Source organism: Phaenicophaeus curvirostris, chromosome 7 (genome assembly GCF_032191515.1).
Source record: "Phaenicophaeus curvirostris isolate KB17595 chromosome 7, BPBGC_Pcur_1.0, whole genome shotgun sequence".
Taxonomy (NCBI): Eukaryota; Metazoa; Chordata; class Aves; order Cuculiformes; family Cuculidae; genus Phaenicophaeus; species Phaenicophaeus curvirostris.
Window position 1 is genome coordinate 1,470,113 of NC_091398.1, and position 22,177 is coordinate 1,492,289.

The window sequence follows — 22,177 nt, forward strand, 5'->3', positions numbered from 1 at the left end:
AAGTTCATGGGCAGCTTCTTTTTCAATTGTATGCATCTACCTGGGGTGAAAGTGTGAGGTCTCAGAACACTGATGAGGAAAAACAAACTGAAATGAGCTGCATCAGCAGTGAAAAAAGATAGGCAGTATGAAACAGCCTTCCTCTCTTGCTGCCTTTGAGCTCGCAGTCTGCTTGGCATAGCAGAGTCTGCTGCACAAAGGAGGCTGTAGGATTCCTTTATTGAACCAGAGATAAGTTTCTGCTTTGGTGAGTAATTAGTTTGAATCGTGTGGCATTGCGTGAAGCATCTCAGGAAATGGAGGTTTGTGCCTGAAACTGCTCAGAGGAGAATGAGAGGCTTGCCCTGAAGATTTATAATTGAAAGGGATGTTTGTACAAAACTACGTAAAATCAGAAAAAGAAAAGTAAAGCAAGCTATTTAAGTTCTGCCAGGCTACTTCTACAGTCTGCCCATGTGTACACATCCCTGTAACACTTAGTCACCAGTTCAGTTCTGATTCTGAATCTTCTGGCTTCTATTCATTTAAGATACGGTATTGAACCTTGTTTACCTTTGTCTGTTTTGTTAATAATGTATTGTACTTTACATAGTGATGTTTGCTTGGCCTCGAATACTGTTTGTGTTCCTTAAATCATTGCAGTGGATGGTAGCTGTTTTTAACTGGGCCAACCTCAGGAGAAAAATCAAGGCCTCTAAAGGGGTTGCACTTTATTACTGAGAGGTTGGATGCAGCCAATTCCAGATTGGAAAGCACTTTATTCAAGTTTGATTCAGAAAAGTGTGAGACACAATTTAAACCCTGGCTGTTGGCCAGCTGCTTAAGGATGTTGCTGAATCCAAGGTTTCACACTTAATCATGACTTGAAGGGATACTCACGGAGCACAGTAACGTTCTGACTGAGTAGCAGTGGCTAAAGTACAGCCCAGAGCAGAGACTTAGCTAAGCATTCTTCTGCCATGGCAAGACTAAAGCCTGCTCTTGATCCTAACAGCCCCTGGGCTGAGTGATGGAGTTCAGAAATTCAGGTGAACAGGTAGTTATATTGCAGTCACTGGTTTCATTCATTTAGTTGGTGACGAGGAGCCTGGGGGCCAGTGGGAAAAACAGAAATGAAAATGAAGAGCCTTTGTGTTAAATCTGTGATTTTCATATACAGAGTTCAGATGTTGGGCAGCCCAAAGGAGAAGTTGTTTATAAACCCACTCAGAGTAGGAATCTTGTCTGAATTCCTACAAAACCATTAGTCGTCAGCTATGCACACGACTATGGATGTGGCTCAATATTTTGCCAAATCCAGAATCTGTGTGATAGGTTGACTTGCTGGCATTCAGCAGTCAATATTGCCAAGGTTAGTGGAGGGAAATGAATGCCTCATACCCTCCCCCACCTCAAATGAATGTCTAGTACTAGATTAAACAGCACATTTATCTGAAAAACACCAGTGTACTTTGAGCTCATTGATGCTTTGGTGTTGTCAGAGCCATCCATCATTCAGTACCATCTCCATTTGCAATGAATATTTGACCCACAGTCATCTTTGGGAGAGGTGTACCCATAAAACACTTTCGGCTCTCATCCTACAGCAGAAACATGCTTCTCTGGGGGAGATGGATTGCTTTGCTTTGCTTTGGTTTTTCCTCTATGGAAAATTCAGTTCCACGGTGACTAAAATGGGCTGGATCCTAGCAGTCCTTTAGCGCACTTAAATCTAAAATATTCAGAGCTGAAAGTGTTACGCAAAAGCAGTCCTGTTGAGCTGTGTGCTTGGTGTTTACTGTTGGTGTTGATGTCGCCTCTATTTTCCATCCCCAAGAAGAAGAACCAGTAGAGAGTCCAATGGCTGTGGAAGAGAACCCTGCTGCTCTTCCTGGGAAGCAACTGGGGAAAGAGCACGGGCCCACTGAGCCTTCGGACCAGGCAAAGGCCCCCTCTGAGGGTCACTCGGATTCTGGTTTGGAGGCCAAAGTGTGTCATGAAGACAAAGTGCCGAGGGTGGCGTCCAGCAGGGAGAGCGTAACCGTTGTGACGGGAGCGCCCCTGAAAGCCACTTCCCCTTCCTCGGGCGAGGAAGGTGTGTCCTCCTTTGGTTTGCATGTGTTTGCTGCCGGTCAATCCTTCTCCAGCTTTCTCCAGTGCTTTCCAAGGCTGCTCCATTTCCTGTTCTTCCCATTTATTGGTATGACTGCTCTTGTTATTATGCTTGAAGAGTGCGTAGCAGATGATACGATTGCATCGGTGCTGTATGACAACATGGTTTCCCACCACTGCGGCTGATTCCTGGTTTTTTACTTTGCCATGATGAAATGTGCTTTGCAGCTAAGCCGATTCCTCTGCGTGAGCCTTTTTCCCCATCTCAAATGTGTTTGCCAGTCACATTGCTAATCTATGTATATTTTTTTTTCTTTTCGGTGCAGAGATGCATCTGCTTTTCTTTCAAAAAGTAGATTTATTGACTTTGACTATGACATAAAGAGGCTTAAACTGTAGAAACGTTTTCATTTGCAGTGCGCAGGTTTTTTGTTTGGTTTTTTTGTGTGTGTATGTGCTTCAGCGCATTCTGGTTTAGCTTCCCTAAAGCTGTCGCTTCTTATGTCATATCCTTGCCATTCATTGCAGTCCATCCCTCCTTTCCCTCCATCATTGCCAGAACTCTGATTTTGTTGTGTCTCTCCTTATTATGAATATTTAACCCTTCTGGAGCGCCCTCCTTAGGCAAAACCTCCATCACTTCCACTGGGATGTTTGCCTTCATAGTGAAGTTTAGGATTGGGCGTGTAGGGTGAAGTTCTGATCTGCTTACTGAACAAAATATTTACTGCGATCAATTGTCTTCCAGGACGTAAGAAGTAGGTTTCAAGATTTTCCTTTGAATTATACCTCTCTTCAGTCAGTGCAACAGGGTATAAAGACGCGTTGTGTGGAGTAGTGATGCACCCATCGCTGCCTGGCTGAGGAGCGCGGCACTGGGAGGTGGCTCTTCTCGCCAGCCCTACTAAAGTGTAGTTAAATCCTTTGGCAGTCAGAATAGGCTTTGATACCATCAGTATTGCTCATTTGCACTACAGTCAGAGGCACAATAGGATACACAGAGTCATTAACGAGCTATTTAATTGCTGTGGAACAAGGATGACATCAGCTCAACACCCATGTTTTTATACTTCAGAGGGTTTGCAAGTCAGTCTCTACATGTTAAAAAAATAAAGGAGCCAAATGGCTGTAGCTGCAGACCTCTGGTTTTCCCACCTGTACAGTTTAGACTGTCAAGTTGCTTTTTTGACTAATTGTTAACATAGGCAAATATTTAAAGAACGACCAATGCTTTGATACCAATTGCTCTAAAAAAATCAGATTCATCAGCGCAAAAAGATGGCTCCATGGGCTTTAAATCAGGTCTTGAGGAGATTCAGAGCCAGCCCAGTGCTTGTTGTAACAGGCTTTAGAAAAAGCCTTAAACCTTCTTTACAGATTGCTGCAGAATGTTCTGCCACATTCCGCAGGATCTCTCTTCATTTTTTCCACAATAGGAAGATTTCCATATGATAGGAATCATTATTTTCCATAGGATAGAAAAGAAGGATAAGCTATTAATCATTAACAGAGCACATATAAAAAAATCCTAACTGGGAATTGCTCCCTAAAAATAGAGTGGCAGGCCAGGAAAGTAGCATTTTGAGTTTCCTGTTAATTTATTTGAGCCTGATCCGACTGTACGTCATGTATAAACACACCAAGCGTTCTTTGACTTCAGTTACAGCTGAAGATGGCTGGCTATTTTGAAGACCGGACCTTCAAGATCTGGGACTATCGGTAGCTCTGTTGCTGATTTACACAGGCTGGTTTCATGACAGCAATGAGGTTTTTGTCGTTTGGCAAAGAGTAAAAGTCAAAAGTCGGTACAGTTAAAAACCCAGCCTCTTACTAACCCTCTTGTATGCATAATCTCTGTAGTTTGGGCTGAGTATAGGAGAAAAATGTAAAAACAGATAGAGAAATGTATAACTGCATCTTTTAAATGTCAGAAACCAACACATATACCACGGATTGGACTTAATCTTGCAGACTTTACTAACACAAAACTAAGATAACCTACAGGGTCCAGCAAAGCTGCCAATGAAGGGAAGGTGATTTTACTGTCTCATACAAATGTTGAAGATGAAGGATTCACATCAAATCATATCATGTCAGTGGTTGTGTATTTATATGTGTACAACTCACGTTTTCACTATAAAACCTCATCTATTGAAAGGAAACTAGGATGTAACACTTGAAAGCAGATTTCTAGGTGGATGGCCTTGTTGCATGTTTGCATCTTTCTCCCTCTCCTTTCCATCATTCATACCACAATGTTGTTGTAAGCCAAATGACTGCCTGCCTGCAAGTGCTTTGAATAATTCTGTTATAAAACCCAAACAAACTACTTCAGGTTTACTTGCAGCCACGAAGATGGAGTTCGGTGTCCAGGAGGGCACATGCCCTTTCTCAGCAGAACCGTTAGACACAAAGCAACGCGAGTCTGGGAAAGACAGTAAGACTGGTGAGCAACCTAAACATGATGCCTTAGTTCCACAGCCAGCAAAAACAGAGGCTATAGATAAAAAGGATTCACAGAGCAAAGACAAAGAAAAAATGCCTTCACCTCTATCAGAACAGATCTTGGAGACCGATTCACAAAAGAAAGGGGAAGCCAGTTTTGCAGGACCTGCTGCCGCACCTCCTGCTTCTCAAGAGCAAAAGGACTTGTCAGCTGAATGGCCTAAAGGGAGCAAACCAGAAGAAAGGACTGCAGATGTGCCCTCATTATCCAGCCAAGTTATGTCTATGGAATTTAAAGACACCCTTAAGGATGCCCAAGATCTTGCCGTTGGCTACGGTGAGAGTCCTCTGTCGCTCTCTGAACCGAAGGCAGGAGCAGTCAAAAGTGAACTTCCTTCAGGCCCATCTCCTGCTGCCTCCCAGGAGCTCCCGCTCAAAGACAGTTCCAAAACCAAACAGGAACCCACCGACCAACTGTTTGCCAAAGACTTCACTAAAGACGAGCAATTCCACAGAGACAGGACGCTAGATCTGCAGGAATTCTCAGCGGTAGCCGTAGATGGCCTGAAAACGCCAAGCACCCAGAAAATCCCTGCCTGGGGGGAGGAGAAGGACATGACCAAGGATGAGAGTGATGAGGAAGAAAGGTATGACTTCTATGATAAAGGGGAGGCTCGAATACTGGATGATGGTAAATTTACCACAAAACCTGAAGCTAAGATGCCTTCCCTAGATAAAACAGACTTTAAAAAGGATGACGAAGCTAAAAAGTCACCCGATGTTCTCAAAGCGGAAAAAGAAGTGGACCAAACTGGGCTCCCAGCAATAGGAGACATGAAAAAGGAGGCGCAGCTGAGCACGCAGGTACCCCCAGTCAAGTCAAGCCAGGAACCTACCCTTGAGAAAAGAGAGGAGCACCCTGATACCACACAGTTAGCCAGAAAAACAGAGAAAGCCCCTGAGGCACCCAGTTTAACCACTGACAAGACTCCTACTCTAGAACCCTCTCAAGAGAAAGATGTCAAAAAAGATACCGCGGTAGAGAAGACAAGTGTTTCAGCTCCTCATCAAATGAAAGAGGAGGAGGATCGATCGGGAATGTCGAAGTATTTTGAAACCTCTGCTCTGAAAGAGGAAGCCTTCAAAGCAGGCACTCTGAAACAAGGCAGCGATTACTATGAGCTGAGCGACACCAAAGAGAGTGCGTATGAGCCTTATCAGACGGGTCGTCTAATACCAGAAGACAAAGAGGAAGAGGAGGAAGAATTACAGGCAGAACTGGATCAGCAGCGGAGCGCTCCTGCTCACGAAATAGGGTACAGCACCCTGGCTCAGAGCTTTACACCAGACAAATCTGAAGAGCCAAGCTCCCCAACAGAAAGAATGTTCACTATTGACCCCAAAGTCTATGGGGATAAGAGAGAACTCCACAGTAAAAATAAAGACGACCTGACCCTGAGCAGGAGCTTGGGGCTTGGGGGGAGATCTGCAATCGAGCAGAGAAGTATGTCTATTAACTTGCCCATGTCCTGCCTGGATTCAATAGCTCTGGGATTCAGCTTTGGTCGGGCACATGATCTTTCTCCCCTCGCTTCAGATATTCTAACTAACACCAGTGGAAGCATGGATGAAGGTGATGACTACTTGCCAGCAACCACGCCAGCGCTGGAGAAGGTGCCCTGCTTCCCCATTGATAGCAGAGAGGAAGAGGAGCGCACCGAAGAAGAAAAAGCCACGGCGGAAGAGAAAGTCCAGCCTGAGACCTTGGCCGAATCACCTTTCCTGGCCAAAGATTATTACAAAAATGGGGCTGTCCTGGCTCCTGACCTGCCTGAAATGTTGGACCTGGCAGGGACAAGATCCAGATTAGCTTCTGTGAGTGCCGACGCTGAGGCGGCGCAAAAGAAGTCGGTTCCTTCTGAGGCTGTTGTGGAAGACAGCAGCACCACATCCCTGCCGCCCGTGACAGATGAAAACCACGTAACCCTAAAAGCTGAAAGTCAGCTGGAAGACTTGGGCTACTGTGTGTTCAATAAGTACACGGTCCCGCTCCCATCTCCAGTGCAGGACAGTGAGAATTTAACGAGCGAAACCTGTCCCTTTTACGAAGGCACAGATGAAAAACTGCGACGCGGCGTAGCTCCCGACCTGTCTTTGATAGAAGTGAAGCTGGCAGCCGCTGAGAAATCAAAAGAATTCCTTGGTGAAAAAGAGTTAGGTCAGCCTGCCACTGGTGAGTCCGTTCTGGCAAGAGACTTTGAGCAGGAGAGAAAAGAGAAGCTGGATACTGTGCTAGAAAGGAGTGAAGATCACGGTGACTCCAGAGAGGTCTATCCCGGTAAAGGTGCAGAGCCAGAGAAGACGAGACCGGAGGCAATCTTAGAAATGAAAGAAGAAAGCGTGGCTGATAAAGTTCACATAACTGGTGATACCATGTATGACAGAATATCAGCTTCAGAGAGAGCAATAGAAAAGGACACTGTTTCTTTGTTGATGGAGAAGGAGGAGAAGACTCTTAGTGTTGTTCCTGAACTAGCTGAACTAGAAGCTCCAATCAAACCAGATTACAATGCTATAAAGCATGATTTGGAAGTGGCTGCAATGAGAGCTGACCAAGAATATCAGAGTCAGTTAGATATTAAGATCAGTGAAGTTGTTTCTCTCTCTGTTAAAAGAGCAGAGCCTGAACCCAAAGACGCTCAACAGAAAGATCAGACCCTCTTGTCCAGAGAAGCAAAGGACGCAGATGTACTTTCCAAGATCGAGCCTAGTTACGTGAAGGATGGCACCAAACTGTCAGAAACAGAAATTAAGGAAAAGGTAACTAAGCCTGATCTGGTACATCAAGAGGCAGTCGATAAAGAGGAATCTTATGAATCTAGCGGAGAGCATGATCAAACCCAAGAGGGTTCAAATGGAGAATCCACGAAACCAGAAGATGTCAAAGCAGAACCTCCAAAACCTGCTGTGTCTGGGGAAAAGACACCAGCTGAGTTACCAGCAAAGGAGCCTTCTGTGGAGCTCCTTCCAAAAGCTGAGCCTCTCCAGGAAGAGCCTGCTGAGATTCAGATGGAGAACATACCACAGCCCGCAGAGGGAGCTGAAAAGGTTGCTGACGCAGCTGTGAAACCTGCGGAAATCCAAAAGCTGCTGCCATGTGAAGTGGAGGCTGGGGCCACAAAGGGGGAAGAACATGAGGAAGAAGAGGTGGAAGTAGGGCAAGAAGAAAAGGAAGAGGAGAAAGATCATCTTATACCAGAAATGCCCCCAGAAATAGACTTTGGGAAACCTTGTGCTGAAGAAATGCTAGCCAAAGGTAGCCCAGAAGCGCTGCCTGAACTGAAGGGCATCATTGAATCGGTGGTGACGGTAGAAGATGACTTTATCACAGTGGTGCAGACAACGGTTGATGAGGGCGAATCTGCTTCTCACAGCGTGCGCTTTGCTGCTGCCCAGCAGGAAGACATCGAAACGGGAGACTCCCAGGCTGAAGAGGAGCTGGAGGTTGAGGAAGTGGCTGACATGCAGGTCGAGCCCAAGGAAGGCTCCCCAGAAGCTCCTGCTTCACCCCACAGGGAAGAAATCCTGCTCACCGACTACAAGACAGAGACGTGCGATGATTACAAAGATGAAACAACAATCGATGACTCCATCATGGACACAGACAGTCTCTGGGCAGATACTCAAGGTGTGCATTATCCTTTCTGTTTTGTCTGTTCAATATTTTTGCTTTCCAATCATAATGGTCAAAAAAGCAAAATTATTATAGTTGTAATCGTAATCTCCGCATGTTTCAGAGAAATGGTAAAATAGTCTGCCCTTTTTTATTAATCCATCTGCTCTGTCTTCAACCATTTTTGCCCTGCCCCACCGCAGTATTGTTAACATTCATTACTAATCTTTTGTTTGTTGTTATAATTTGCTCTGATCCTACAGATGATGATAGGAGCATCATGACTGAGCAGTTAGAGACTGTTCCTAAAGAGGAGAAGGCAGAGAGAGAATTGCGAAGATCATCTCTCGATAAGCATAAAAAAGAGAAACCTTTTAAAACTGGGAGAGGCAGAATTTCTACTCCTGAAAGGAAAATAGCTAAAAAGGAACCTAGCACACTCTCCAGAGATGAAGTGAGAAGGAAAAAAGGTTCATTTAACGCTCCCTATTACAATATATACTTTTTTTTTGGGTTTTTTTTTTTTGGGTTCAGTTCTATCTGGTTGCTCTGTTGTAGATGACGTGAACCTTAATGCTATTAACGGTAGCGCTTTTTAACGAGATGTTGTACAACTCTATGAAAAGCCATGGGCAAGGCTCACTGCTCCACTGCTCCCGTTCCGTCGTGGGCGTCCCCACTGGTCACTGGGTGACACATCTGAGGTTAATGCACCAGTGCTTCCCCCTCTTCTGACCTTGGATTTGTTGATCCCGGTAGAAGCGCCGCGTGGGGTTGGAGTTGTGGAGCAGTGGGCCTGCCGCGTGATGTATTGTCGTATGAAACTGGTTGCTGGGTTTTTTCCTGATTCTATGTTTTTTGTGTTTTCTTGTCCGTAGCAGTGTATAAGAAAGCTGAACTTGCTAAAAAAACTGAAGTTCAGGCCCACTCTCCCTCCAGGAAAATCATTTTAAAACCTGCTATCAAATATACTAGACCAACTCATCTCTCCTGTGTTAAACGGAAGCAGACAGGTGACTGCGTTCTGTTCAGTTATGCAATGTGGCTGGCAAACATAGACATATTTTTTGTTGTAAATCTCATGGCTATAGCAGCTTCTCTGTTGTTTTTATTTTTTTCCTCCAAGAATATCAGTCTTCACCGATAGTATTGCTTTTTTAGTGGTTTGCATCATTTTTTCTTTCCCTCTTTCTTTCCCGGTGTGTGTTTGTTTAACGGAGGCCAAGCTCACACATGCCCGTCATTGCTTGGACCTCCAAGTGCTGTGGTTGTACCTTGGCATCATGCTTAGAGTGTGGTGTGCTAGGAATCGCTACTCATCATCTTGTTCTTTATTTTTTTTTTCTTTAATTATGCCTTTTTTTTTTTTTTTCTTTTTCTGGTGGGAAAATGTTGACAGCTTAAACCATGGTGTGCATTTCCATTATTTTGCTTTTTTACTCTCATGCATAATAAGAAGTGTTTCAGACTTATATTTCGTTGATTGACGTTCTCTGCATTGACACTTGCCAGTCTGTCACTGATGTTTATGCTGTGCAGTCAAAATCCACAGGGGGAATCCAACCACATGCAGCGTGGAGCTGAGCGAGAAGAAATCTGGGCTCACACTACGAATGCTTTCCAAGCCAGTATCTTAATATTTGGTAGAGGACGATGAGAGGACGAAACATATGATTCCTGTTTCATCTTGATAGATGTATCATTATTTAGAGGAGCAAAAAGAACCCTTTCAGCATTTTCATCACATTATTTGCTGTTACAGTGAGCTCAGGGTGGAAAGATGAACATCTTGACTTTTCTGGTGATCTTAAGGAATGAAAGAGTTTGCTGAGGGAGACCAGGTTTTCTGTCGTGTATCACAGCCGCACGCTGTGGTTGTTCAGGAGTGAAACTAGGGTTGTTAAGAGAAAACCGTGCACGGCAACACAGAACTACGGAGGCCTCTTCTCATGGCTCAGAACTTAAGAACAGGATTTATTTCCCTTCCATTGCTAAACAGTGCAATACCAAAAGTGTTCCTAAGAAGTCGCTCCCACCCCGTTTTGCACCAGTAAGTCACCCCTCTTCTAAATTCAGGCCGGTCTCAGCATGGAATTTAGAGAGACATTGTCTCTCTCCCATTTTCCTTTTATGTAAAATACAGCACAGTTTCTAGAAGCCGGTTCCAGCTGTCAGCGTGTCTTATTTGGAGTGGTCTTGTCAGCTTTACTGGTCCCTGGCCAGTGGATCCATACCACAAGTCCCTCGGCAGGGTAGTCCGGGTGGCTTTGAGTGTAGTGCAGTCAGTTAAACCCTCAAGTTGTGTTCTCTGTGACTGTAAAAGGAAACACGTCCAGTCACAAGATACAAGTGTCTACAAAAAAAAAAGTTAATATTTGCTCATATTTTCCAGGAAATAACATTTTTCCCCTATTTCCCCTCAATACCAGAAAAAAATACCCATGTCACTGGGGAGCACTGGCAAGTACTGGGAGCTTAGAGTGCCCTATCGGCAAGGGAGGGACTGCTTTTTAAGAGCTGTTTGTTAAAGACATGACACAGCCAGCTCCAAGAAGAGAGTTGTGAAGCCTTTGACTTGGCTGCTGTAGTTCCAGGAGCGAAACCCCAGACGCCCAGTCCAGCCGGTGGTTGGTTAGTGGCTGTGAGGTGCCGCTGCGGTTGTGCCATCTGAGCGGGTGTCACTCTCGGGTACGCTCCTGTTCCTTGGCATCCGTGCTGGGGTCACCCCTGAGGTGAAACACGGCTGTTGTGTGCTTAGCCTGGCAGCAGAGCCCGTAGAGGCCTCTGGTTCAGCTGGAGAAGCTGTGGTGCCTTCAGGTAAGTCAGGACAAGCAGCACAGCTACTCTTTCCGCTTCACAGCAGGGGCTGGTTAGGGCTCGATACCAAGGCGAGGAGGAAAGTGTGGTGGAAATCCAGGGATCTTCTCACCACGCCTGGGAACTACACAGGGAAAGGAGGAAACGAATCAGTTCTGTCCCATGTAGGGTGTTAGGGTTGGGTTTACAGTTGCGTTTACTTTTGCATGTGCTCAGGGCATCCTGGCAGGAGATTTCACATCCAGCTTTGGGGTGGCAAATCAGCAATAGCACCAGGGGCAAACCAATCACCTGCTTTACAAAAAGCCACCCCATTCCAAAATTTTTTGTAAGGATGGAATCTAAGTCAGAGAGAAAAATCTTACCCTTAAATTGTGTTGCATGAGAGAAACAAAATAGTGAATTAATAGTGGTGTCCCAGGTACAATTTGAATTGCTGAAGTCGAAGTGTTGAGCTGAGCCATGGCACGTTGATCTTGGATTGACCAGGAGGATAATTGAGTGAATCTCTCTCTTCCCAGTAGGAACGTTGGCTAATATTTTGAAAAATGGTGAACTCAGGGGCCTCTCTTAGAATTTTCATTTATGGAGTATTTAAAGGAGCCTGATAGAGGACAGCCCTGATAATCGCGATGTGAAGGGGTCTGAGGACTGCCCTTCGGAACTAGAGCCTATTCTAATTGTCAGGTGTTTCTTGACCTTTTTACTGGAGTTTTCAGACTTCCAGGAACATGAATATAAAATCTCAATTTGTTTGAAACGCGTAGAATACCACATTACCTTAAATATGATGAATATAGGACATTTTTAAGGCAGGTACATTTCTGTATACAGTTCACTGAGAACAACTCACAAGGTAATCGCTTTGCACAGTAGATCTAAGGCATTTCATTGTTCTAATAAGTGTAATAAGTGGAAATGCTCATTGTTATGTTTTTAACTCTCAAGTCTTTCTTTGGGTCTCTCAGCAGCAGGTGGTGAAGCAAACCAGGCTCCTGGCGTATTTAAACAAGCAAAGGAAAAACTCTCAGTGAGTAAAATCATCTTATCGTTCATCTTTATAATCTCCTTTTGTCCTTATTTCACATCTTTCTGTGTTAATCCAGTAAGTGTATGTTCCATTTTTAATTTGTGTCCCGTTTAGAATTTGTTTGCCATGTTCGTTTTCGTTTCGAAGGGTAATTAAAAGCACCTTTCCTGAATAACCTCTGAGCTGCAGCCCTGGGTGTGAGGGGCTGACAGTTTGCAGATCTGCAGGGGGCTCACAGACGCCGAGCTGCGGGAGCTGGATGCTGTCGGGCGCTCTGAGCCAGGTCACCCTCTGGGATAACTGGGTACCATGTCCCTTTCTGCAGCACGAGCTCATAGAGCCGCCTCGCTCAGTCGCTCTGCAGGCAGAAACCCTCCCCCAGGGCTCACTGGATGCCTCCTGATGCACCACCACAGAGCCATGCCCTTCCTCCCGTGCAGAACTTGCTGGCGTGGAGCATTTTTATGTGATTAAGTGCTTTCTGAGTGGCCGTTTCCTGGGCCCTGCTGATTTATGTCTGTGTTTTAACCTGACGGTTACGTGCCCTGCCTTCTGCTGCTCTGCAGCCTGTTCCGCTGCCTGTGTCTGGCTCCCCGCTGCCCAGTTCCCTCGAGCAAACACTGCAGCACCTCTCCGCTCTGCTGCCACACGCTCCACCTGTCCCACTACTCCCAGGAAACAAACCTCCTGTCTTTATCCCTTTTTTTTAGGTGACAGTGACACGTGCAAATTCACATCTGCAGCAGGACACACTCTGGCATCGTTAGCCATTAGTAACAGCAAAGAGGATCTTTAGGATTCCTACGTTTCCTAATGGCTGGGTTGTTTCATCTTGAATATCCAGACCATCAGTTCTTTGGGGAACAAACTTCTCTGTCTCAAAGTGCGGCGGGTTATTTATGAATCATGAGAAGTTAGTGATGAAAGCAGCTGTGAGGAGCTGTGAAACTCAGACCTGTGTTCAGCCATGGGTTCTGGAAGTTCAGGTGGTTTTTCAGGTCTGACCCATTTGAGCTTGTAACTGGGAAACTGCTAGAGCTTCTTTAAGAAATATCTGGGCAGGTTTCTGGTCTGAGTCAGCAACGTGGTTTATCGCCGTCTTTCCTTGAGGGGGTGATCAACACTTAATGCAGAAGTCATTCCTAGCCCATTTCTGTGTTCATGGAGTTCTCCAAGTACAAACACTGCAGAATCATTCTCTGGAATTATCTGCTTTACATACACCTTTCTGATTCCTGTCCCTAATGTTATTATCAGCAGTCTGTCCCCTACTTACCTTCTCTCCCCACTGCCCACATCTCTGATTGTCACACTCACGCATCTCTCAGACATTTTTTCTTCTATGCCTTGGCTTCAACTCTAGTTTTATAAAGCCCTCTCTTTTCATGTTACTGTGTTTCTTCCAGATTTTCAGGTTTTATGTCCTTCAGGTACAGCCTTCTCCTCTCTACTTGTAATGTTAGATCATCCAACCCAGTTTTTTTATCCATCCAAAGCACAGTTTACATATTGCTTTGCAGAACAAGCTCAGGCAAGGCTGAGCAGTTCCATCTGCTGGAAGGAGCTGTGTACCTGCCGTAGTGAGATGCTGAGAGCATCAGTCACTTCGGGATCTCCTCTGAAATAAAGCGAGGTTTCTGCATGCCAACTTCAGCCATCCCTGAGGCTTAGTCAGGATTACGTAGATCTTTGTCCCCTGGGCAGCTGGTACTTCCAGCAACACAGATTACGGCAGAGGTGAAAGACGATGTCTTGCTAACAGAGCATCGAAACAGTTTTCTGGGGAAAGCACAGGCAGGGATTGAGACGTTTGGTTTCTTTGCTTGCTCTACCAGCCTCAAGCATGTCACTCAAATCTGGTTGGGCCAGATTCTGCTGCTCTTCCTGATGCTAAAAAGTGCCTTGCTCCCTACACAATGCGGAGGGGACCTAGACTGTGTAGTCTCAGAGCAGTGCAGTAGCTCAAGGTCAAGCCTTGCCCCTGGCTGTTCCACTGAGAGATCTCAGTGCCATCCATCTTTAGTATCCCCGTTAGACACATAGTAGAGGGCAAGGTCTCTGCGTTGTGCCCAGAATCCTAATCTGTAAGAGTTTTCCCATCTCATTAGGGGAAACGTTTTGCATTCTCCACAGGTTGAAAAAGGCAGAAACCACTGGGTGAACGTTTGGCCTCAAACTGTGTGTGCTTAGCTATAACTCGAGTTCGGAAAACCAGGTAAAAGGTGTTTGCCAACTGTCTGCTTCTTGGAGCCTCCCAGCACATACACCCTGATCCCACAGAGCTTTGGCACCAAGCACCTTAAAGGGCTTGTAGATAGGGCCCAGAGCTTCACAAGTGGGTGAGACCCGTAAATTGACCTGTGGTGAATCAGCAGAGAAGCTTTTGATGTGATGAAAACACATGTCATTCTGTTTCTGGTTGAAATAATTATTGACTGTTTTTATTCTGTGTATTCTCAGACACTGAAATAAGCATTAAAAGAAATAGACTTATATATGTGGCGAAACTCCTTCTAGCAATATAGTCTTGCCAGTAAAGCACTTCCATCCTTTGAACTGTTCTCTTCTCTTGCTCAGTAGAGCTACTTGAATGGAGGATGATATCCAATAGAAGTCACTCGGCTGTGCTGTAGGACAGGAGTTGCTTGTTACCCAGTTCTGCAACTGTTAATCATGTCGATGATGCCGCGGATGACATTCAGCACACCAGCCTCTGTTTTCTGTAGGCTGAGTACAAAGCCTGAGCCGAATACTTGTCAGGAGAGAGCTGACAACCCATTCTTTTCTCATTTTCTAACAAAGTTACAGAGAAACTCAATCACCTTTTCTGAGCATTGAGACAGTCTAGGTGACTGACTTAGATCAAATGCCAAAATTCTTCCTGGCTGTACATCGGCATTTCTGTACCAAATCCCATGATTACAGGCCCACTGGGATTGGTCCTGGGCTTGTATGAGTACGGAGAGCATTGGGACTGCGTTGCCAGGATACCAGCCTTGCAGTTGTTCTTTGCAGTATCAGCTATACCCATGGGAGAAAAAAGTGTTACTTAAGCCAGTAGTTCTATTAAAGAAATACCTTTTTGCAAAGCAGTTAGGTGCTCCTGAGTGTCCGCAAAGAATTTCCCATCAGTCCTGTTGATGTTCGATTGTTCTTTCATTAGGAGTATTATTGTTATTCAGAATCAGACAAGTATTTGATCACAGTGAGACCACCCATCAGCCTTTCAACCCTATACAGGTTTCCTCGCCCCAGGACTCCACGTTGTCACTCTACAGAGGGACACCAAGGGCACAGAACGCGGTGCTTTGGGATGCTTTAGGCATTTTTGCCTACACAGTGGCACAAGGAGCAATATTGTCATGTCATTCTGCCACGGTGGGGATGCTGGTGTCCCTTTGCTTTTACAATACCCACTCTTTTATTCTTGACTGTAGCCTGGAGGGTTATATTTCAAATGTGCAGCTTGGTTTTAAAGGACTAGGACCTCTCGGCGCTCCTGTAGCTTTGCACACGCTTCTAATGCAGCCAAACCAGCAGTTGTACCAGTTCGATGTGATACCTGGCACCGGTTTTGCCCTATTAACACAAAACAAAAATAGCATCTGCAGAAAAAGGAACTTCCTAGAATCAGAGCCTCTGCCTAGACCCAGAGGGTTTCAGTCAAACAACACACAACTGAAAATTCCATCCATGTCTGAACTGCATAGGCACCATTACCAGGCACAGGAAAAATATTAATTCATAGCTTGGCTTTTTTTTTTTTGGTCCATGTTGCATGTGTTTTGCTTTTGTCCAGCTTCATGTTGTTTTCTTTTGTTTGTTTTCTCATGACTAGACTGCCTCTTTGTCAAAGATTCCTGCCTCAAAGTCTAGAGCAAAGTCATTGCTTCCTCCAAGACCCAGCTCAGCTTGCTCACTAACCGCTAAAAGGGCCACATTTCTTGACACAGACAGTTATTATGCACGGCCCTCCTCAGCGGGCCCGAGAGACTGCTTGCCCTACTCAAAATCAGATGCTAAGGTAAGGTAGCAGAGTTGATAGAGAGAGTTAGCTTGGAGATGTGCAGGTGAATTCCATGGACCCCACTGAGTTTGAGTAATGCTTTGTGAAGCTTACGTGGGATTACTTGCATCCAGTGGCAAGAAAACTGATTATCAGGCTACACGATTTGTAAATTGGATAAAAACAAAGGATATTCTCCAGAGGAGACGTAAGTGAAATAAGTTATAATGAGACGGACGTATCTTCTTTCTGTTGATGATACGGATGCTGCGTCATTGACTGCTAAGAAGTTGCACCCAGGTGCACGTGGGTAAGTGGCAAAGAACAGCAGCACTAATTTGCCTTCCCAGCTTAAAAAGTGTAATTTTCAACCAGTTAATATTCTCCAAAACCAAATTCAACCCACAGTGTAGGAGGGTACAGTTACAATCTCCAGCAATACGGGTGGAAGCCAAATGCTCTGGGAGCCTAATTTGGTCTGTGCATGGGATAACGTTGAAGAGGTTGCAGTATAAATGTAAGAGGTGTTTGGCAGTCCATCCTAGCTTCACCGCGTTTCCATTTCGCTTGTGTTTCAAACCAACTTGATGCCAAGCTGGTGACTATCCCTGCTAATCACTGTTTTCACCATTAAGTCCATTGTCTGTGTCGCGCTGTGCTTGGTGTGTCTTTTACTGGTTGGGGCCATCACCACGTTTGCCTTTGGGATTATTGTCTGCCAATGCAAGACTGTCTTTGCCAGCTCATCCTGTCAGCTCAGAAATATCCTAACGTACTTATCCACTGCTCTAACCCTGGTAAAAAGAAGGTATCTGCTGATTTCATGTTTAAATCTAAGAGTATCTGTATCTGGCTCACACAGCACAGTAAATATCTGCTGGGTGTTTTGCTGCAGTGAAGAAGCACCAGGGAGCTGAGCAGAGCATGGGAGGTGGCTGCATCCCCACAGGTTCCTGTGTGGGCAGAGAACTGGGCCCATAGGATGGGATTTCCCCATCTGCACGTAGACTGAGAGAAATCACAGCCCAGAGAGTGACTTTTGGAAACTAACCCTTCCTTTTTGATTTTGATACTATCAGGATGGAGTAAGCAAGAGTCCCGAGAAGCGTTCCTCTCTACCAAGACCTTCCTCGATCCTTCCTCCTCGAAGAGGGGTATCGGGAGACCGAGAGGAGAACTCTCTCTCCCTCACAGCTTCCCTTTCCTCTTCAGTACGACGGACCACACGTACGTTTTTGCCGTATTAACCCGCTTCTCCTAGTGTGCGTGTCTGCCTTCCGCGTTAGGTGTGTCACGTTGCCACAGCATCCCGTGTCCCTGCCTCTCGCACGGAGGAGGCCTGGGATGTGCTGTTGGAAATCGGAGCCCCACAGACTGTGTTTGTTCAGATACCAAGTGCTGAGCAGCAAGGGTTTGAAACCAGGGGCAGGATGCACCCTTCCCATAGTCTGCAGCACCTGGAGCTTGAACTGCTGTTCAGAACAATCATTAATATTTGAAAATGTCTTTGTGGGGGGGTCAGAGCCAGGTAAGATCATTAACACGGGCCATTAACAAACAGCAGCAAGCAGACAGACCTGAAGTAGGCAATATAAAATATTCTGATGGATCTTAGAAAAGTGAACCTAGTATTCTATCATTAACTTGCTGCTTCACAGTAACGATCTCCCTGTGCTCTTATACTAAGATGAAAACTTGAAATGCTTGCTAGCAGAGTGATTCACTAGGGGAAGTTAGGATGGTGAACCAGCCAGGTCCTTTTTTGAGGACTGGTGTTATCAAATCACAGTCCAAATTAAATGACAGGACAAGGAGAATTTTCCCAAACACCCCCAGAACTTTCAGACAGATTCGCATTCAGCCCAGGCCTCAGAACCTGGATGTGGCTCCCTGCTCTCCAATAGGAATTCCTCTATTTTTTTCTCTTTAGAAACCAATCTCAGCCCTTTAAAAAAATAGCTTAAGGGAAGTAGAATATTAAATTCTACAAAAAAAGTCCTTTGAAATTCTTGGGTGATGCTCCAGGGTCAAACTAAGACCCTTTGTAAGCAGAGTGACCCCCATTCTGCTGACCAGGAGCGAGAGGCCATCAAGCGTTTGCCAGTGTGATGAAGGGCTGAGGAGTGAAAAACAAACACACCAAGGCTGCACAGAGCTGGGGAAAATATCATTCCCTTTCTGTCTCATTTGGTATAGCGAGAAGGTTCTCATTTAGGATTGATTTGGAAAGAAAGAAACCATTCAGGGAAACTGGAGGTGAGTGTGGATTGTCTTCGGTCTTGCGAGTGAATCATGTAGAGCAAGGAGTTTCTTCGGGACCCCAGGGGCAGCAGTGCGTTTGGCTTGGTCCACCACCATTAAATAACAGGGTGATTAACAAATGGTTTAAATAAGATTGTGATTAGTCCCACTGGATGCTCTAGAAAGGCTCATTGGGTTTATAATTCCTGGATGTTTTAAAGGCGAAAACATAGATGCGTTGGGGTTCCCAGGCTTTGGGGCTTGGTTTGGTCTTTCTCTCCCCAAGAATTCTCCACAAAGCGTTGCTTAGGGCAGCAAGTGGAGATAATCTCAGCTTCTGCTCATTTATGTGTGAGGGCTGCAAGCGGAGCTGGCTGCAGAAAGCACACTGATGGTTGGACTCGATGATCCGGTGGGTCTCTTCCAACCTGGTGATTCTGTGATTCCATGATCTTATGCTCAGTGAAAGAACTAGCCTTTAGCTTCAGGATTACCATCAGGACTTCCCTACTCTCTGGTTTAATGCCCCAATCCATTGAAAGCTGTATTTCTGTGGGTCTAATGCTGGTTTTTTTTTCCCTTGCACGCAGGATCAGAGCCGATTCGTAGCAGAACGGGAAAAAGTGGAACTTCCACCCCCACTACTCCGGGCTCCACTGCCATCACTCCAGGGACACCACCGAGCTATGCCTCCCGTACCCCCGGCACTCCAGGGACACCCAGCTACTCCAGAACCCCCCACACTCCAGGGACCCCCAAATCTGCCATACTGGTACCTACTGAGAAAAAAGTTGCCATAATTCGCACTCCTCCTAAATCTCCAGCCACTCCGAAGCAGCTACGAGTTATTAATCAACCTCTACCTGACCTCAAGAACGTCAGGTCCAAAATTGGATCAACAGATAACATCAAATACCAGCCTAAAGGAGGACAGGTAAGGATTCCACTCTTGGTATTCATCCATATGGGATTTAGTCCTACGTGTGCACCTTTGGGACAGGGATGGGATGGGATGGGATGGGATGGGATGGGATGGGATGGGATGGGATGGGATGGGATGGGATGGGATGGGATGGGATGGGAGCCGTTTTGTGTTACCTTGCAAATGCTGCTTCTGTTGTCCATACACATGGGTTGTTTAGGTGGTATTAATTGATAGGGGCCAGAACAATCTTTAGAACAGTGTTTTGTCACCTGAAAACTAACAGTGTTTGACTGAAATCAGTTGGAAACATTCAAATGAAAGCCTGCACTACGTTCCATAAATACATTTCAACCTGAGCCTCGGCAGTTGCTGCTGACTTAGTCTTCAGCAGTACCAGCAAATGAAGGAGGTTTGTTTTAATTCAAGCATGTTCAGATTCAGCCTAGGTAGGTACAAGCAGGATTGCACAGCGCTACAATGTTTTGCTGTGTCATTTTGTCTGATATTCATTGCGTTGGGTGAGGTTAATGAGGGTTGCAACCTCCAACCTGGTCAATCCACCCTAAGTTAAAGGTGATGGGAGGGGAGAGATATTAGACTGAACCATTTTTCTTGCTGCAGGGTTTGAATAAGCAGGAACAGAGCTTAAATTGTATAAATTGAGAATGTATATAAAATAAGAAAAGGTGAATATATTAATAGGGCAGATCAGGATCTTCTGTTCTTACCGTTTGAAAGATCAAGAATTCAGAGACATGTTGATGCAATTAAAAGCTGAAAAAAAAGGGATATTTTTGTACCTTGCAGAATTACGCAGTGAAGCGCATTGTCCTGAGGACTGCTTCCAGCTAAAGACTGAACGTGTGTAGGGTAGCAAAATTCTCTGTTACTGCAGCCAAACTTTGGAAAGGACAGGAAGCAGGTAGGCTTTTAAGCTAAGCAGGAGCTTTTGGAGACTGCGGAGAGATCAGGTAGGAAGTACAATAAATCTCCCTGAGGTAGGATGTTTCTGTCGTCCTCCTAAGAGTCTCTGCCTGATGCCCTGCCAAGCAGAGCTACGGCCACAGCTGGAATAACCTTCTCTCATTTTTGGGCAAAGCAGAAATGTTAACACAAATGGCATTAAAAGCCAAAACTGTGTCTAAGCAATTTGTTTGTCCTTCTATTTGGAAGAGCTGTTATTCTAGCTTACAGGAGGAAGTGTTCCATTTTATTAACGATAGAGAGTTGTAAAACTGTTTTTCAACCTGAAAGAAATTCTGTTTTATTTAAAAACAGAAGCTGAATGAGGAAAAAGGATGTAGTTCACTAGCTTTTATTCTAGAAGTATAGACAGCTCTGCCTGGTGGGTGAAACCAACTGTGTTGATTTACTTTTTGTAACATGTGCATTCCATACTGATTCTGGACACAACCCCATGACGCAAACACCCAGTGCCCTCTACTCCCTTTTGCTCCCCTGGGATTGCAGAGTGGCAGCAGTGGCAGCGTGAATGCTCTGTGAAAGGTTCATTCCTCAGCTACCTCTGTACACAGGACATCGAGGTGAATAACATGCTTCTCCATTCAGTCTCCTGCAAACAAACCATTGCAGAAAGCCTGGTTGCGCAGTGTTCCTACATCAGATCCCTCTCTATAGAGCTGAGTTTTGGAATACAGAGCGGAACATACAGCACAGCGAGGTTTGCCTCATGCCGTCTCAGATAAAAACAATAAGTGGGATCAAAACTTAACCTTGCAGTCCTATGCCTGCTGCAGGTCCCCAGAGTCAAGCCACCAGGCGTGGGTATGAAATAGTAAAGTATCTCCTGGCCTTGAGCCTGTTTTCATGGTGAGTTCACTGACTCCGTGCTTTCCAGGAGTTGGGCAGTAGCCAGTTGCTCAGCTGAAGTGAGCAGTTAGCTGGTTGCTCAGCTAAAGTTAAGAAGTTAATGCCTCAGCAAAGGTCCTTCTGCCTTTATTTTAACGAGTGCCTGTGTAATTATTTCGCCTGTGAGTTCTACTCCCTTTGGACATCCTGCACATCAGGTCGGGGTGCGCAGGGGCTCTGGGAGGCTCGGAGCGCGGGTTCAAACTGGATTAATGTTCCTCATAACGAGCCCAACTGCTGGCCACGGGGCTGGAAACCAGCTCCGAATTAGTGTGTCCCTGCTCCCAGTGGACTGTGGCAACCGTACGAGACCACGGGGCCGCAGCAGATTGTGATTCTTTGCACACACTGTGCCTAGACAGCAGATTCCCTTAGTTTTGCAGAGCTGCGCGTAGTCTTTGCAGGGCAGGGAAGAGCAGCACGGCAGTTGGTGTTTCACTTTTCCCAGGCTCCCAGGGGATGTCTGCGGGGAGGACACAAAGTCACTGAAGCTGAAGCGCTTTTTATTTCCCAGTGGTACGTGGCCATTGCGCTGTGGGTTGGGCAGAGACGCTCGCTGAGTTTTCTTTATGCCTCCTTTATGCCATCGTTGCTCAGTCTAGACAAGAGGATTTAGGATTCATTCTTTCCCAGCTTCGGCAGTTGGATTTTATAGGGTCTGTGTGAGGAGCACGTGAAAGCTAATTTCATTTCCTTGTGTCTGCTCCTTTCTTTAATGTCTGGTGGCAGGGATTGCACTGGCTGGAATGAGCCGCTGTCTGTTTTTAGTGATGGTGCGTGAAGCAAACAGAAAGCTGCTCAGGTTTTATATCCTGGACCAGGAGTGCTGATAGCAAGAACCACAGGAAAAACAAGTGGACAAGAAGCCAGCGTATATCTGGGCAACTTAAATACATAAACATGACATGCAGATCACTAAAAGAAAACAGATGTGCGGCCCAGACGTGTCATTTGGAGACAGAGTGTCCTTTCACCGGGGCCATATCCGAACCTAGCACAAGGTCTTTACTCAGCTTGCAGCTGTCCTAGAGAAAGCAGCAGCACTCTGAAACCGCCAGAGGCTGAGGTGGAGAAATGTAG

At 45.6% G+C, this 22,177-nt stretch overlaps 1 protein-coding gene across 40 annotated transcripts in view; it reads left to right on the top strand.

Moving 5' to 3' along the window:
- The window catches only part of MAP2 (microtubule associated protein 2), a 163,568-nt gene that overhangs the window by 129,106 nt on the left and 12,285 nt on the right, over positions 1-22,177 (top strand). For 15 of the 40 annotated variants that reach the window (XM_069860515.1, XM_069860535.1, XM_069860530.1 and 12 more), the window contains 7 exons: positions 1,817-2,074; positions 4,427-8,224; positions 8,473-8,679; positions 9,088-9,222; positions 11,995-12,056; positions 17,142-17,289; positions 18,894-19,237. In XM_069860515.1, the coding sequence (XP_069716616.1) occupies positions 1,817-2,074; positions 4,427-8,224; positions 8,473-8,679; positions 9,088-9,222; positions 11,995-12,056; positions 17,142-17,289; positions 18,894-19,237 (4,952 nt within the window). The remainder of the gene's footprint in view (positions 1-1,816; positions 2,075-4,426; positions 8,225-8,472; positions 8,680-9,087; positions 9,223-11,994; positions 12,057-17,141; positions 17,290-18,893; positions 19,238-22,177) is intronic. The other 25 variants (XM_069860538.1, XM_069860549.1, XM_069860539.1 and 22 more) reach the window with 11 other exon arrangements.